General features: G+C 48.4%; 2 protein-coding genes across 4 annotated transcripts in view; one reads left to right on the top strand and one right to left on the bottom strand.

The window, feature by feature from the left end:
- LDLRAD2 (low density lipoprotein receptor class A domain containing 2) overlaps positions 1-13802 on the bottom strand; it is a 41942-nt gene extending 28140 nt beyond the window's left edge. Inside the window, exon 1 of one of the 2 annotated variants that reach the window (XM_068243154.1) lies at positions 13643-13802. In XM_068243154.1, the coding sequence (XP_068099255.1) occupies positions 13643-13649 (7 nt within the window). In that variant the 5' untranslated portion in view covers positions 13650-13802. Of the gene's footprint in view, positions 1-4513; positions 5538-13642 lie in introns of those variants that run through there. The other variant, XM_068243153.1, reaches the window with a different exon arrangement.
- A 343-nt stretch (positions 13803-14145) lies between these two features.
- Positions 14146-18068, top strand: part of USP48 (ubiquitin specific peptidase 48) — a 66196-nt gene continuing 62273 nt past the window's right edge. For both annotated transcript variants that reach the window (XM_068241585.1, XM_068241586.1), the window contains exons 1-2: positions 14146-14345; positions 17915-18035. In XM_068241585.1, the coding sequence (XP_068097686.1) occupies positions 14212-14345; positions 17915-18035 (255 nt within the window). In that variant the 5' untranslated portion in view covers positions 14146-14211. The remainder of the gene's footprint in view (positions 14346-17914; positions 18036-18068) is intronic.

Genomic DNA, 18068 nt, shown 5'->3' with positions numbered 1-18068 from the left:
CATCCTCAACCCCAGATATGACACCATAAGAGCAATGCTTCTGCCATACAACAATTTACCTGAATATTTCAGTGAAGTCGGGATGACATAACATGTTCCTTTGTCACTGTCCTATCCCGATAACTGCAGGTGATCACGGTCCTATCCTCACCTTACCGGGAGACTCTCTTCCCACTTTACATTGTGTTCACCTGCTGTTTGGTTTTCTCATTCTTTATTTTGAACAAGTTGTTAAGTTTAATATTGTGTTGGGAACTTTCAATAAAAAAACAAAACATAACAAAAATCATGGAATCTAAAGAATGAGCTAGACAAATAAACAAGCAGCCAACGGGGTCACACCTGGAACAAGCATGCAGCCAGCAAAGTCACACCTGGAACCAGTATGCAGCCAGTGGAGTCACACCTGGCACAAGCATGCAGCCAGCAAAGTCACACCTGGAACCAGCATGCAGCCAGTGGAGTCACACCTGGAACATGCATGCAGCCAATGGAGCCAATCCTGGAACAAGCATGCAGCCAGTGGAGTCCCATCTGGAACAAACATGCAGCCAGCAGCACAGTCACACCTGGAACAGGCATGAAGCCAGTGGAGTCACACCTGGAACAAGCATGCAGCCAGTGGCGTCACACCTGGAACAAGCATGCAGCCAGTGGAGTCACACCTGGAACAAGCATGCAGCCAGTTGAGTCACACCTGGAACAGGCATGCAGCCAATGGAGCCAATCCTGGAACAAGCATGCAGCCAGTGGAGTCCCATCTGGAACAAACATGCAGCCAGCAGCACAGTCACACCTGGAACAAGCATGTAGCCAGTGGAGTCACACCTGGAACAAGCATGCAGCCAGTGGAGTCACACCTGGAACAAGCATGCAGCCTGGGGAGTCACACCTGGAACAAGCATGTAGACAGTGGAGTCACACCTGGAACAAGCATGTAGCCAGCAGAGCCACACCTGGAACAAGCATGCAGCCAGTGGAGTCACACCTGGAACATGCATGCAGCCAGCAAAGTCACACCTGGAACCAGCATGCAGCCAGTGGAGTCACACCTGGCACAAGCATGCAGCCAGCAAAGTCACACCTGGAACCAGCATGCAGCCAGTGGAGTCACACCTGGAACAAGCATGCAGCCAGCAAAGCAGGGCTGTGGAGTCGGTCCAAAAATCCACCGACTCCGACTCCGACTCCTCAGTTTAGGATTCCACCGACTCCGACTCCGACTCCGACTCCACGACTCCGACTCCTCTAATTTGCATATTACAATTTTGTTGATTAAAAGTATGTAACATGAAATTCGTCTCATAACTGCCAACGCTTAGGAATTTTACAAGACAACTGAAGTGAGAAGGATATGTAGACTACTATATTTATTCCCTTTAGACTAAAACTAGTCCTTAGTAATAGTACTTGTAAAAGGTACAAACCGGAACAAAGAACATCTATCAGGCCCTAGGCAATGTAAGTGTGGGTACATGTAAGAATGATGTGCAGGTACTCTGCAGGGGAATGAGGAGATTGTAAACAGACAACACCTCTGTGTTCAATGTGCACAGCATTCTCAGTGGATTCCCTGCAGCTCTGTGAGGAGTGCATATGTAGAGTATAGTACTACTGTGTAACAAAGTAAACCTGAGACAGATGAAATTAAAGTTTTGTACATACCTGGGGCTTCCTCCAGCCGCCTTCAGGATAATCAGTCCCTCGTTGTCCTCCTCCACCACCTGGATCTTCTGCTATGAGTCCAGGTACTTGAGCCAGTCTGGCGTAGTGCGCATGAACACACTCCACCGCTAGGAGCATACTACACCTGTGCAGCACTATTGCGCAGGTGCAGAATGTTCCTGGCTGTGGGAGTGGCATGCGGCCGGACTGCGCTGACTGGCTGAATTACCAGGACTCATAGCAGAAGATCCGGGTGGTGGAGGACAGTGAGGGACTGATTAGCCTGAAGGGGGCTGGAGGAAGCCCCAGGTATGTATAAAACTTTACTTTTCATCCGTCTCAGGTACCCTTTAATTTGTAGTCACCAAACCAAATTTTAATAACATATCAAATTATTTGATTTCAGTGCATACATTTGCATAAATCAGCATCAATGCAGAATTATTTCCATCTCATTGACCATCTCTATTAGTGACACAGCTACACATCAGGCTTTATTCTTACAGCATAGATGTTATTTAGTATATATAAGAGATTCCTGTGTACTCATCATATATACAGTCACAATCAGATATGTATATCTGACCTTAACAATACGGGGACTGCTTTATTGAAGCAGCACAAGTAACTAATTTTTATTGGTTTATTTCATTTTTGTGGACTAAGCACAGCTATTACTGTATATATACATTATTTTTAATGACTATTATCTGAGAAATAGAACATTTTATCATATTTTCTATTTTAATTACAGTTACAAATTCATTAGGAGTCGGAGTCGGAGTCGGTGCATTTTTTCCCGACTCCGACTCCGACTCCAGGCACCCAAAATTGCCCGACTCCACGACTCCGACTCCACGACTCCGACTCCGACTCCACAGCCCTGCAGCAAAGTCACACCTGGAACCAGCATGCAGCCAGTGGAGTCACACCTGGAACATGCATGCAGCCAATGGAGCCAATCCTGGAACAAACATGCAGCCAGTGGAGTCCCATCTGGAACAAACATGCAGCCAGCAGCACAGTCACACCTGGAACAGGCATGAAGCCAGTGGAGTCACACCTGGAACAAGCATGCAGCCAGTGGCATCACACCTGAAACAAGCATGCAGCCAGTGGAGTCACACCTGGAACAAGCATGCAGCCAGTTGAGTCACACCTGGAACAGGCATGCAGCCAATGGAGCCAATCCTGGAACAAGCATGCAGCCAGTGGAGTCCCATCTGGAACAAACATGCAGCCAGCAGCACAGTCACACCTGGAACAAGCATGTAGCCAGTGGAGTCACACCTGGAACAAGCATGCAGCCAGTGGAGTCACACCTGGAACAAGCATGCAGCCTGGGGAGTCACACCTGGAACAAGCATGTAGACAGTGGAGTCACACCTGGAACAAGCATGTAGCCAGCAGAGCCACACCTGGAACAAGCATGCAGCCAGTGGAGTCACACCTGGAACATGCATGCAGCCAGTTGAGTCACACCTGGAACAGGCATGCAGCCAATGGAGCCAATCCTGGAACAAACATGCAGCCAGCAGCACATTCACACCTGGAACAAGCATGCAGCCAGTGGAGTAACACCTGGAACAAGCATGCAGCCAGTGGAGTCACACCTGGAACAAGCATGCAGCCAGTGGAGTCACACCTGGAACAAGCATGTAGCCAGTGGAGTCACACCTGGAACAAGCATGCAGCCAGTGGAGTCACACCTGGAACAAGCATGCAGCCAGTGGAGTCACACCTGGAACAAGCATGCAGCCAGTGGAGTCACACCTGGAACAAGCATGCAGCCAGTGGAGTCACACCTGGAACAAGCATGCAGCCAGTGGAGTCACGCCTGGAACAAGCATGCAGCCAGTGGAGTCACGCCTGGAACAAGCATACAGCCAGCAGAGTCACACCTGGAACAAGCATGCAGCCAGTGGAGTCACACCTGGAACAAGCATGCAGCCAGCGGAGTCACACCTGGAACAAGCATGTAGCCAGTGGAGTCACACCTGGAACAAGCATGTAGCCAGTGGAGTCACACCTGGAACAAGCATGCAGCCAGTGGAGTCACACCTGAAACAAGCATGCAGCCAGCGGAGTCACACCTGGAACAAGCATGCAGCCAGCGGAGTCACACCTGGAACAAGCATGCAGCCAGTGGAGTCACACCTGGAACAAGCATGCAGCCAGCGGAGTCACACCTGGAACAAGCATGCAGCCAGTGGAGTCACACCTGGAACAAGCATGCAGCCAGTGGAGTCACACCTGGAACAAGCATGCAGCCAGTGGAGTCACGCCTGGCAGAAGAGGTCCAGTGCCCAAATCCCAGCACTAAGCTCCCCCAAGGCAGAGATAGCTCAGACTAAGGTGAGTGCTGAGGTTGTCTTGACTGAGCATCTCGCTCACATAAATTGAGCTCCCTAAACAAGCAGCTGCTCAGGGCTGGATCAGTGGGTGTCACATTAATGTTTCACACCATAGGGGAACTTTAGAAACTATCTGTCTTGCAGTGGAACCAGCTATAGAGATGTTCTGAGAAGAGATCTCATCACTGCCACAAGTAACTTTTCCAGCACAGAAGAAGGGAGTGATCTGCTATACTTCCTATACTTCCAGGTAAAGTATAGAGGTCAGGTACATAGACACAAGCAGCAGGATCCGTACCACGGTCAGAGGAGGATCACACACTGCCCTAGACGTGCCCTCTTCATCCACATAGTCATCACCGCCATTGTCCAGCAGTCATCACCTTCCAGGGTCTCATCTCCACACATAACCTACTCAGAATTTATCATGTGGAGGGTAAAGGGATATTGACACAGTGAGGACAACAAACAACAATGTATCCCCAGTAACCTACCTGTTTCTAGGGGGTAGACCGACGGCGCCATTAAACCCAACAGGACAAACAATGATGACAGCGGCAGTAAAGTCTTCTCCTTCCTCACAGACATATTGGCATTCCTTTGTGGGTGGACGTGTGGCGGCGGCGGTGGACCTGGCGTGTGAGACTTGGGGCACCCGAATGCCCTCCCAATCCAGAAAGTAAACTGGGAAGCTTTCCCTACAGGCGGAGGCGACGCTCAACACTTGTTTGATGAAAGTTTTTCTGCTGTTTTTTGAGCTTTGTGTCCACAATGACTCCTCAAAGTCGCCTTTTGTGTGCGGCTGGGAGGGCTTTGTCCACCGCATTTGTGTCTTCTGGTATCCATGACAACCAGAAGGGTTTGGTGGAGGGTGAAGAGGGGTGTGATGAACAATGTACCACCCTGTTCAGGAACTCCGGGGGTCTGCATTTCTTTCATTATTTCTGCTGCCTTGCGATTGCATGATGGTGGATAAATCAACTACAGACAGGTCGGCAACTTAAGGTGCCCATACATGCATCAATTTCCCTCCAATCTGGCAAACCGACCAATTGCTCTCTGATCAGAATCACTGACCAATCACACAACTGCAAAGCTTTAATTAGATATGAATGGAGATGGAATGATAACCCTGCTAGGTATCACCTTTCTCACTTTCTGTGCCACTCTGCTGGCTGCACACTTGTTAAAAGCGTGACTCTACTGACTGCATGCTTGTTCCAGGTGTGACTCCACGTGCTGCATACTGGTTCCAGGTGCGACTCCGCCAGTTGCATGCTTGTTCCAGGTGTGACTCCGCTGGCTGCGTGCTTGTTCCAGGTGCGACTCCACTGACTGCATGCTTGTTCCAGGTGCGGCTCCACTGGCTGCATGCTTGTTCTAGGTGTGACTCCGCTGGCTGCATGCTTGTTCCAAGTGATAGTCCACTGAATGCATGCTTGTCCAGGTGTGACGCGTCTGGCTGCATGCTTGTTCCAGGTGTGACTCCACTGGCTGCATGCTTGTTCCAGGTGTGACTCCACTGGCTGCATGCTTGTTCCAGGTGTGACTCTTCTGGCTGCATGCTTGTTCCAGATGGGACTCCACTGGCTGCATGCTTGTTCCAGGTGTGACTCCGCTGGCTGCATGCTTGTTCCAGGTGTGACTCCTCTGGCTGCATGCTTGTTCCAGGTGTGACTCCACTGGCTGCATGCGTGTTCCAGGTGTGACTCCACTGGCTGCATGCGTGTTCCAGGTGTGACTCCACTGGCTGCATGCTTGTTCCAGGTGTGACTCCGCTGGCTGCATGCTTGTTCCAGGTGTGACTCCACTGGCTGCATGCTTGTTCCAGGTGTGACTCCACTGGCTGCATGCTTGTTCCAGGTGTGATTCCACTGGCTGCATGCTTGTTCCAGGTGTGACTCTACTGGCTGCATGCTTGTTCCAGGTGTGACTCTACTGGCTGCATGCTTGTTCCAGGTATGACTCCACTGGCAGCATGCTTGTTCCAGGTGTGACTCCACTTGCTGCATACTTGTTCCAGGTGTTACTTTACTGGATGCATGCTTGTTCCAGGTGTGACTGCAGGATGCATGCTTGTTTAGGGTGCGACTCCACTGGCTGCATGCTTGTTTAGGGTGTGACTCCACTGGCTGCATGCTTGTTCTAGGTGTGACTCCACTGGCTGCATGCTTGTTCCAGGTGTGACTCCACTGGCTGCATGCTTGTTCCAGGTGTGACTCCACTGGCTGCATGCTTGTTCCAGGTGTGACTCCACTGGCTGCATGCTTGTTCCAGGTGTGACTCTGCTGGCTGCATGCTTGTTCCAGGTGTGACTCCGCTGGCTGCATTCTTGTTCCAGGTGTGACTCCACTGGCTGCATGCTTGTTCCAGGTGTGACTCCACTGGCTGCATGCTTGATCCAGGCGTGACTCCACTGGCTGCCTGCTTGTTCCAGGTGTGTCTCCTCTGGATGCATGCTTGTTCCAGGTGTGACTCCACTGGCTGCATGCTATACTGGGCACTATACTAGCCATACTGGGCACTATACTAGCTATACTGGGCACTATACTAGCTATACTGGGCACTATGGGCACTATACTAGCCATAATGGGCACTATATGAGCCATACTGGGCACTATACTAGCTATACTGGGCACTATACTAGCCATACTGGTCACTATACTAGCTATACTGGGCACTATACTAGCTATACTGGGCACTATGGGCACTATACTAGCCATACTGGGCACTATACTAGCCATGCTGGGCACTATACTAGCTATACTGAGGCACTATACTAGCCATACTGGGCACTATACTAGCTATACTGGGGCACTATACTAGCCATACTGGGCACTATACTAGCTATACTGGGCACTATACAAGCTATACTGGGCTCTATACTAGCCATACTGGGTACTATACCAGCCATACTGGGCACTATACTAGCTATACTGGGCACTATACTGGCTATACTGGGCACTATACTAGCCATACTGGGCACAATGGGCACTATACTAGCCATACTGGGCACTATACTAGCTATAATGGGCACTATACTAGCCATACTGGGCACTGTGGGCACTATACTAGCCATACTGGGCACTATACTAGCTATACTGGGCCCTATACTAGCTATACTGGTCACTATGGGCACTATACTAGCCATACTGGGCACTATACTAGCTATACTGGGCACTATACTAGCCTATACTGGGCACTATACGAGCCATACTGGGCACTATACTAGCTATACTGAGCACTATGGGTACTATACTAGCCATACTGGGCACTATACTAGCTATACTGGGCAAGTATGGGCACTATACTAGCTATACTGGGCACTATGGGTACTATACTAGCCTATACTGGGCTCTATACTAGCCTATACTGGGCACTATACTAGCCATACTGGGCACTACACTAGCCTATACTGGGCACTATACTAGCTATACTGGGCACTATACGAGCCATACTGGTCACTATACTAGCCATACTGGGCACTATACTAGCTATACTGGGGCACTATACTACCCATACTGGGTCACTAGCTATACTGGGTACTATACTAGCTATACTGAGGCACTATACTACCCATACTGGGGCACTATACTAGCTCTACTGGGCACTATACTAGCTATACTGGGCACTATACAAGCCATACTGGGCACTATACTAGCTATACTGGGCTCTATACTAGCCATACTGGGTACTATACAAGCCATACTGGGCACTATACTAGCCATACTGGGCACTATACTAGCTATACTGGGCATTATACTAGCCATACTGGGCACTATGGGCACTATACTAGCCATACTGGGCACTATACTAGCTATACTGGGCCCTATACTAGCTATACTGGGCACTATGGGCACTATACTAGCCATACTGGGCACTATACTAGCTATACTGAGCACTATACTAGCTATACTGGGCACTATACTACCCATACTGGGCACTATACTTGTTATACTGGGCACTATGGGCACTATACTAGCTATACTGGGCACTATACGAGCCATACTGGTCACTATACTAGCCATACTGGGCACTATACTAGCTATACTAGGCACTGTACTACCCATACTGCGCACTATACTAGCTATACTGGGCACTATGGGTACTATACTAGCCATACTGAGCACTATACTAGCTATACTGGGCAAGTATGGGCACTATACTAGCTATACTGGGCACTATGGGTACTATACTAGCCTATACTGGGCACTATATTAGCCTATACTGGGCACTATACTAGCCATACTGGGCACTATACTAGCTATACTGGGCACTACACTAGCTATACTGGTCACTATACTAGCCATACTGGGGCACTATACTACACATACTGGGTCACTAGCTATACTGGGCACTATACTAGCTATACTGAGGCACTATACTACCCATACTGGGGCACTATACTAGCTATACTGGGGCACTATACTAGCCATACTGGGCACTATACTACCTATACTGGGGCACTATACTAGCTATACTGGGCACTATACTAGCTATACTGGGCACTATACTAGCCATACTGGGCACTATACTAGCCATACTGGGCACTATACTAGCCATACTAGGGCACTATACTAGCTATACTGGGCACTATACTAGCTATACTGGGGCACTATACTACCCATACTGGGTCACTATACTAGCTATACTGGGCACTATTCTACCCATACTGGGTCACTATACTACCCATATTGGGCACTATACTAGCTATACTGGGGCACTATACTACCCATACTGGGCACTATACTAGCTATACTGGGCACTATTCTACCCATACTGGGTCACTATACTACCCATACTGGGGCACTATACTAGATATACTGGGCACTATACTAGCTATACTGGGCACTATTCTACCCATACTGGGTCACTATACTACCCATACTGGGTCACTATACTAGCTATACTGGGCACTATACTACCCATACTAAGTCACTATACTACCCATACTGGGGCACTATACTAGCTATACTAGGGTAACTACACTAGCCATACTGGGGATACTAAACCCCCTATACTGTGGCAACTATGCTAGCTATGCCGCCGCATCCCAGCCTCCACCCCCCCCCCCCCCCACCCCGTAACCCGCCGCGCACGGCACTGTCCACTATTTGGTCAGAAAGCGATCCCCTGGCCGGAAAAGGTTCGGGACCCCTGTCATACTCTATACACAGATGGAGGCAGCCCACAGAGAAACCATGTGTGAGCCCGGCCTGAGCAACGCAGGTACATACTGCCCTGCGTGCCACTATACAAAACACACCTCTGCCTTCCTAAAATTGAAGGCAGTGGCATATTTATGGGTACTTTTGTAATATGCTGTCCAGGCAGTTAAAAGTTACAATGTTTCAATCCCTCCAGTGTCAGCAAGTGTATACAATGTTTCAATCCGTTCAGCATCAGTGTCTTATTTACATTTTGGAATCTCTTCCAATTGAGGCGCTGTGGCTGTGCAAAATGAACACATACTGTATACTTACATATTAAATTACAGAACATAAATTAAAGTAACAGGAAAAAAAATAGTTGAGTAAAATTAGTAACCCTTAACCACCTCCTCCCCATCTTCACCCCCAACCTCCTCCCCCTCCTTATGGCCTCTTTCACAGTGGGACATTGCGTTTGAAGCAACGTGCCCCTAACGCAGTGCATTTAGGATATAAAATTGGACGTTATTTTGCATTGCGTTATGTATTTCTTGGTGCGTCGTTTTCTTCGCATATTGATGGAACGAAAACGGCGCATGCGTTACATTTAAATAAAAAAAAATTACTGAGCATGTGCAACACACATAACGCAGCAAATGTATTGCTAAACGCACAGCATGCAGCACTTTCTAAATATTGCTACACGTTACACACAACGCAACGTGTGCACTGTGAATGTCGCACAGACTATGTATTGCTGTGCGTTAGTCTGCGTTATAATTTTTTATAACGTGCGACTTTAACGTCCCACTGTGAAAGAGGCCTAACCCCTAACCTTAACCCTTCACCTCTCCCCTCAAATCCTAACCTTAGTCCCCATCTTTAACCCCTAACCTTAACCCTTTACCTCCCCCTCAACTCCTAACCTTAACCCCTAACCTCCCCCTCCTCAACCCAAAACCTTAAAGGGAACCTAAACTGAGAAGGATATGGGTTTTTCCTTTTAACATAATACCAGTTGCCTGACTCTCCTGCTGATCCTGTGTTGCCAATACTTTCAGCCACAGCCCCTGAACAAGCATGCAGATCTGGTGCTCTGACTGAAGTCAGACTGGATTAGCTGCATGCTTGTTTCAGGTGTGTGATTCAGCCCTACTTCAGCCAAAGGGATCAGGACTGCCAGGCAACTGGTATTGATTAAAAGGAAACATCCATATCACTCACAGTTTAGGTTCCCTTTAACCCATCCTTAAAGGGAATATCCAGGCTGCAAAAATAAATAAATAACATCTACTTACCCGGGGCTTCCTCCAGCCCCTAGCAGCCGCTATGTCCCTTGCCGCAGCTTTGCACTCAGCCGCTGGCTCCCGGTCCCCGGCTGTGCAGAGGTTGACCTCGCCAGGTTGTCCTCTACTGCGCCTGCACGAGCGCTGCTGTCAATCACTCATACATGGTGTGGAGTGTACTGCGCAGGCGCAGAACTACTGCGCCTGTGCAGTACACTCCACACCACGTGCGAATGAATGACAGTGGCGCTCACGCAGGCACAGTAGAGGACGAGCTGGTGAGGTCGGCCTCTGCACCTTCTGAGACTGGGAGCCAGCGACTGAGGGTGGAGCTGTGGCAAGGGACATATTGGCTGCTAGGGGCTGGAGGAAGCCCCGGGTAAGTAGATGTTATTTTTTGGGCTGCCTGGATATTCCCTATAACTATTCTGCAACCGCCTAACGCCAATTGGCGGCCACAGAGTGGCTCCCCCAGGACCGCCTAACACCGATTAGCATCATGCCTGAGAGGATATTATATGTTTGGGTCATAGTATAGGCTTAATTAAGGGTGGATAATTAAAAAAAACAAAATGCTATTTACCGTGTATACTCGCATATAAGCCGACTCGCATATAAGCCGACCCCCCGAACATTTACCCCAGAAACCAGGAAAAAATTACTGACTTGCATATAGGCCGAGGGTAGGAAATGAAGAGGCTCCTGAGTTTCAATAATCTAAGTAAATGCAACAACCACCTCTATGTAAAATACAATAATCAGTATGAAGTATGAAAGAGACAGCACCATGCCTCCAGTAATCATACTACTACATGCTACTACTGCTAGCCACAGGGGATGTGTATAATACTCCTGTGTGGACAGGAGGAGCGCTCTGTTGGGGAGCTCAATTGGTGATCTGCATAGACATGGATGAGTGGGGGGAGCGAAGAAGAAGAAAAGGAGAGCGTTCCTCTCTCAGATCCTACCGGCGGTAGTCCTGGCTGTGGGTGGCTGCTCACAGAGGACGGAGTATTGCAGGTCGATGACTGCTCTCTTGCTGAGCCAGTGGTGCCGCGGAGGATGGAGCAGAGAGGTGCCTGTGAGTGATGCCTGTGGGCTGGTGTAGCTGTGTTGTCAATCCACAAGGTGGATATAGCGTGTCACTAGCGGGCACGTGAAAGTGCTGTGCGTGCAAGAAGACTCACACAGGACAGTTGTCCCGCCTACATGCATTGCCCAGCAAATGGGCATTCACTACGGGCCTTATCCAGCCATCCAGAAGCCGCAGCGACATCATTAGAGGAGCGCTCCTTCTGGGCTCTTTCCAATGCATTGATTGGAGGAGCGCTCCTTCTGCTCCGCCTCCTGCTTCTTGATTGGAGGAGCGTTGCTTCTGTTCTCTCTCCTCCACAGTGATTGGAGGAGCACTCCTGCTCCGTTTGAAGTGATGCTCTCCCGTGTCGCCTGATCCACGTTCCTCTGTGCAGCTTTGCCATATGGATGTGGAGAAATTCCAGACACGCCCTCCCGTGGCAGCCCGATCGTACAGGGCAGACATACGATCCTCTCCAGCACCATGCTGCAATGCCCCATTACTGCTCCGCTCCTTCTCTGCTGTCCGGGCACTCCGGGGGCACAAAAAAAGGTAAGGTCGGACGCAGAGATGACAGGTGTCAGTTGGTGACTCGCATATAAGCCGAAGGGGGGACATTTGAGCACATTTTTGTGCTCAAACATTCGGCTTATATGTGAGTATATACGGTACTTTTTAAATTAAAAAAACACACATGGCAGCAGCAATCAGAGACCACTAACAGAAAGCTCTGTTGGGTAAAGGTGGCCATACACTCGTTAGATTAGCAGCAGATAGATCATCAGATAGATTTCTGATCTATCTGATGTGTTTAGGAACATTTTTTACAAGGAACAGATTTCCAATAGATTTCAGTATGAAATCTATTGAAAATCGATCTGATGGCATTTTTTTGCCATCAGATTTCCATTAGGTCCAATGTAAAATGATAAGCAATCTCAACAGATCGACCTAGATTTTCCAGCATGTCAGATCGATTGAAATCGGCCGCAAATCGATCGATTGGTAAATCGATTTGCGATCGACTGACCGATCGATTTTACTAAACAATTTTTTTTCCTGTTACTTTAGTTCATGTACTGTAATTTATTATGTAAGTAAATGTGTTCATTCTGCCCAGCCACAGCACCTCCGCTGAAAAGGATTCCAGGCTGTAATCTGAGACACTGAAGCTGAAAGGATTGAATTGTATACACTCGCTGACGCTGAAGGGATTGAAACATTGTTAGTTACACACTTTTGCTGAGTGTGTAACTGCCTCAGGGCCACATTTACCATAAGGCACTGTAGGCACTTGCCTACAGGCGACTGACAATGGAAAAGCGGCTCCCTCCCCGAGCGCCTTCCTTCCTTATACAGAGTCTTGATGAGAGTGTAAATGAGAGGTTACTCACCTACCTAATACTTGGGGCAACTCTAGCTACTTAGTACTAGGTAGCCAGGTCAGGTGTATACCCTCAATATTAATGGAAACCTGTAGCTACCTATGATGGCCAAGGGAGGTAAGGAAGACATCTGGGACAGCCAGCATACTTGCGGTGCAGTTTGGCGGGGTTTGTAGGTTCATGAAAGGTGAGATTGAAGGTGCCAGGACATCTGTGCCTATAGGCTCCTGAGAGGTAAATCCGGGCCTGAACTGCCTGGACTTTTTTTAGCCCCTTACACACTCCTAGGAGCAGAGCAGGATCAGAGCAGGGACAAGGTCCTCCAGCACCCAAGGCTGAGACACCAAAGTGCGCCCCTCCACCCCTCCCAACCCAGCCGTCACACACTGATTGCTGTTAGACTAAGAGGGCCACAGGGCCCACAACCTCCCCAACACCTCAATATCTAGTTATCTGGCTTGCAGTAACTGCTATGTATCCCCTTTTCTTATTTCTTTCTACTTCATACACAATTAGGAATGACAGCTGAATGAATTGTGCGCCCCCTCCTACACTGCGCCCTGAGGCTGGAGCCTCTCCAGCCTATGCCTCGGCCCGGCCCTGAGCAGGATCATCCACCAGGCAACTAAGCAGGTGCATGGAGCCTAGTGGGTGTCAAGGGGCCCACCTATCACATTCATTGACTTCTAATCACTTCAGCTTACTGAAAGGACCACAAATCTACTACCTTGCATAGGGTCCTATTACATCTTTATTCATCTCTGCCTAGGAGTTCTTGTTCACCATGAGCTTGCTTGCTTGCTTGCTGGGCAATCTGTACCGACCGAATCCATATACTGTACAGCTCACTGAAGCGGAGACTAGGGCTTCTGACGCCACGAACTAGGGCCAGTGGGCGGGGCTAAAAAGTAATTCGTAGCATCTCAGCTTGGGCGAGTGTACAGGAGGCGGTACGTCGGGCTGGGCGGGATTCGGCAGCAAGCGAGTAGGCGGTACGTAAGACTGGGTGGGGTCAGTCACTCAGTGTAATTGAGGTGGGCGGGGTACTGCAGCCAGCGAGGAGGTGGTTTGTCGGGCTAGGCGGAGTCAGCCGTCATAGAATCTATGGGTGGGCGGGGTTAGGAGTTACAGTAGGCGGCACGTCAGACTGGGCGAGGTCTGCATGTCAGTGTAGTACTCTTTGGGTGGGTGTGGTTACGGCAGCCCGCGCTGCACGGTGATTGGGTCAGTCCTGCGCACGTGACTAGAGCGGAGTGACGTGGTGTTGGGATTGCGGCCTGTCAGGCGGACTCGGCTATGGCGCCCCGGCTGCAGCTAGAGAAGGCGGCCTGGAGCTGGACGGACACGGTGCGGCCCGAGGAGGTGACCCAGGAGCACATGGAGACCGCTTATCGCGTGCGGCTTCCGGCCTGCCTAAGGGGGGTCTGCAGGTAACTGTTTACCCGGCATCCCCCGCGCCCACACCGCTGCCCCTCCCCCACTACCCCCTATACTAGGCTGCATGTACATTCTACATACTGTATACCTGTCCTGCCTTACCCAGCATCCCCTGCTCCTCCCACCACTCCTGTACTATACTGCATGTACATTATACATACTGTATTCCTAACCTGCCTTACCCAGCATCCCTTGCACCCCCACCACCCCCTATACCAGGCTTTCTCAACCAGGGTTCCCTGGAATCCCAGGGTTCCTTGAGGACTCTGTAGGGGTTCCTTGGCATTTTCCCCCATCGTGGGGGAAGTATAATAGAGCACATTATAATAGGTAGTACTGTAACAAGAAGCACTAAATTGGGGCATCAGGAGACGGTAATGAGTGGCAGTGTAATGGTGGTAGTGAAATAAACAGCCACACATACTTTTAAAGACCATGCCTTCTGCAGAATAAATACAGGGGTTCCTCGAGACCAAAAATTTGTTTGCAGGGGTTCCTTGAGATCCAAAAGTTATTTGCAGGGTTCCTCCAGGGTAGAAAGGTTGAGAAAGGCTGCCCTATACTATACTGCATTTACATTATACATACTGTATACCTAACCTGCCTTACCCAGCATCCCCTGCATCACCCACCACCCTGTACTATACTGCATGTACATTATACATACTGTATACCTAACCTGCCTTACCCAGCATCCCCTGCATCACCCACCACCCTGTACTATACTGCATGTACAGGGGTGGTGGGTGATGCAGGGGATGCTGTATAGCTAACCTGCCTTACCCAGCATCCCTTGCACCCCCACCACCCCTATACTATACTGCATGTACATTATACATACTGTATACCTAACCTGCCTTACTCAGCATCCCCTGCACCACCCCCTATACTAGGCTGCATGTACATTTTACATACTGTATACCTGTCCTGCCTTACCCAGCATCCCCTGCTCCTCCCACCACTCCTGTACTATACTGCATGTACATTATACATACTGTATACCTCACCTGCCTTACCCAGAATCCCCTGCACCCCCCACCACCCCCTATACTATACTGCATGTACATTATACATACTGTATACCTAACCTGCCTTACCCAGCATCCCCTGCACCACCCCCTATACTATACTGCATGTACATTATACATACTGTATACCTAACCTGCCTTACCCAGCATCCCCTGCATCACCCACCACCCTGTACTATACTGCATGTACAGGGGTGGTGGGTGATGCAGGGGATGCTGTATAGCTAACCTGCCTTACCCAGCATCCCTTGCACCCCCACCACCCCTATACTATACTGCATGTACATTATACATACTGTATACCTAACCTGCCTTACTCAGCATCCCCTGCACCACCCCCTATACTAGGCTGCATGTACATTTTACATACTGTATACCTGTCCTGCCTTACCCAGCATCCCCTGCTCCTCCCACCACTCCTGTACTATACTGCATGTACATTATACATACTGTATACCTCACCTGCCTTACCCAGAATCCCCTGCACCCCCCCACCACCCCCTATACTATACTGCATGTACATTATACATACTGTATACCTAACCTGCCTTACCCAGCATCCCCTGCACCACCCCCTATACTATACTGCATGTACATTATACATACTGTATACCTAACCTGCCTTACCCAGCATCCCCTGCACCACCCCCTATACTATACTGCATGTACATTATACATACTGTATACCTGTCCTGTCTTACCCAGCAACCCCTGCACATTGATGTGCGTGTGCAGGGGACATGTCCGATCGGGATTCGATTCAGTTCGATTTGCCATTGCAAGACAATGGCAAATTAAATCGAATCCCGATCGGACATGTCGGATTTAATCGGATTGTAAATAGAATCGTACAAAGAATCGTTTCATGTAGATGGGGCTATAGACTATGAATGCATTTGCAAAAACTGATCTTTTGCATATACTGATCTGTTGCATGTGTACAGCATCTTTGTGTGCAGCATCCTGCAAAGATTTCTATCTGATGGGGAGTTCAGCTCAATAGAATAGACTGTGTAGGTATGGCTCTCATACTACATGGAAGGGGGTAAAATTTGGTTTGTGATCTTGCCTTTTCCAAAGACTTTTATCTCAAGTGTGTATGTAGCCCAAGGCTGTGGTGAAGTGATTGGAGGAGAAAAGGAAACAAAAGTTAAAGGGAACCTGAAGCGAGTAAAATTATTTAAAATAAATACATGACGTAGCTGCATATGAATATTACATACTAACCACACGGTCAATTCCTCTCAGCTCACCATTTTCTTCTTACAGTGATCCCCTACAATTCTGACAATATTTTGTCAGAACTGAAATATACCAGTTGCTGTCAGATATATATCAGAAGCTGTCAGTTACAACTAAATGTGCAAGGTAATGTCCATGTTTCTCTATGGCTCAAGTGGGTGATATTACAGTTTAACAGTATGCTGACCGGGAAGCTTTTATGGGGTAATAGCCATTTTTAAAATGGAGGACGGAGAAATCCATTGATCACAGTGGACAAATGGGACGCAGGAGATGAGAAAGAGATGGAGGAGTAGACTACATGGAGGTAAGTATGACCTGTGTATGGTTATTTCGACTTTTTATTTTCAATTCAGGTTCTCTTTAAGAGAAGAAATTATATATTGTATAGTCGTGTACACCATTGTCTGTATTATGTACCCCATGTTTGTTTCTTATGTTGTACAGCGCCAAAGAATATGTTGGCGCTTTATAAATCAATAATATCAGGATTTAGCCTCATACTCTGGGCAAAAGACTTGGTTCCCACCAGGAACAGAATTCTCGTAATTTACTATATGAAATTCACTGAAATCAAAACATGGACAGTACAATACATTGTTGTGTAAGTAGATCAAGTATTTATCTACTTATATATAGTTTTTTTCCCCCCTGGCATAGTATGGCTAATCCTACTGCATTAAGAAACCTCCAACTCCATGTACCCACAATTGCTCAAACTCTGACTCCACAGCCCTGGGAAAAACTCCTATAAAAGCGATTTTCCTCCATATATTTTCTTCATGAATGTCTCTTTTAGCCCTTTTGTGATGCACCTTTGCCTTCTATAGTTCATCATTAGACTTCCCATGCTTATACTGTCCCTGGCCTGTTCATATGATTCCAGCCATCATTAATCCATGGCTATCCTGATTACTGACACACCTCACACCTTGACCCTAGCACTTTAGCTGCTGTCCTAAAGCCTGTTTACTTTGGTGAAAGGCCTCATTCCTGGTATTTCAATACTTTTTCACAGAAGCTCTGATACATCTGTGTGGTCTTCTCTGTCTCTCCTGATTCCAAATTGGCTGTTTTATGGTTGATATTTCAATGTTGTCTAATATAGGCAGTTGTAATATGTACAACGTGGACACGGTGTGCACATATTATATCTGCTGTCTCCTGCGCATGCTGCAGGGGAGGAGGAGAGGGGTTGCGTGGAATGTGCTCTGCAGTGGGGTTGTGTGTGCAGCGGATTCTTAAAGAGTCATGGGATTACTGGTTGACTACTATCTGTTTATTACTTCCAGGAGGAACTGCAAAGGAAACCCCAATTGTCTGGTGGGGGTGGGAGAACAGATCTGGTTAGGAGAGATCGATGAAAACAGCTTCCACAACATCGATGATCCAAACTTTGAGAGGCGGAAGAAGGTTGGTTCATTTTATCCTTCTATCCGCTACATT

This window comes from Hyperolius riggenbachi, chromosome 6, assembly GCF_040937935.1.
Source record: "Hyperolius riggenbachi isolate aHypRig1 chromosome 6, aHypRig1.pri, whole genome shotgun sequence".
NCBI lineage: Eukaryota > Metazoa > Chordata > Amphibia > Anura > Hyperoliidae > Hyperolius > Hyperolius riggenbachi.
The sequence above is the reverse complement of the archived record's forward strand: the minus strand, read 5'-3'. Positions and strand labels throughout refer to the sequence as shown.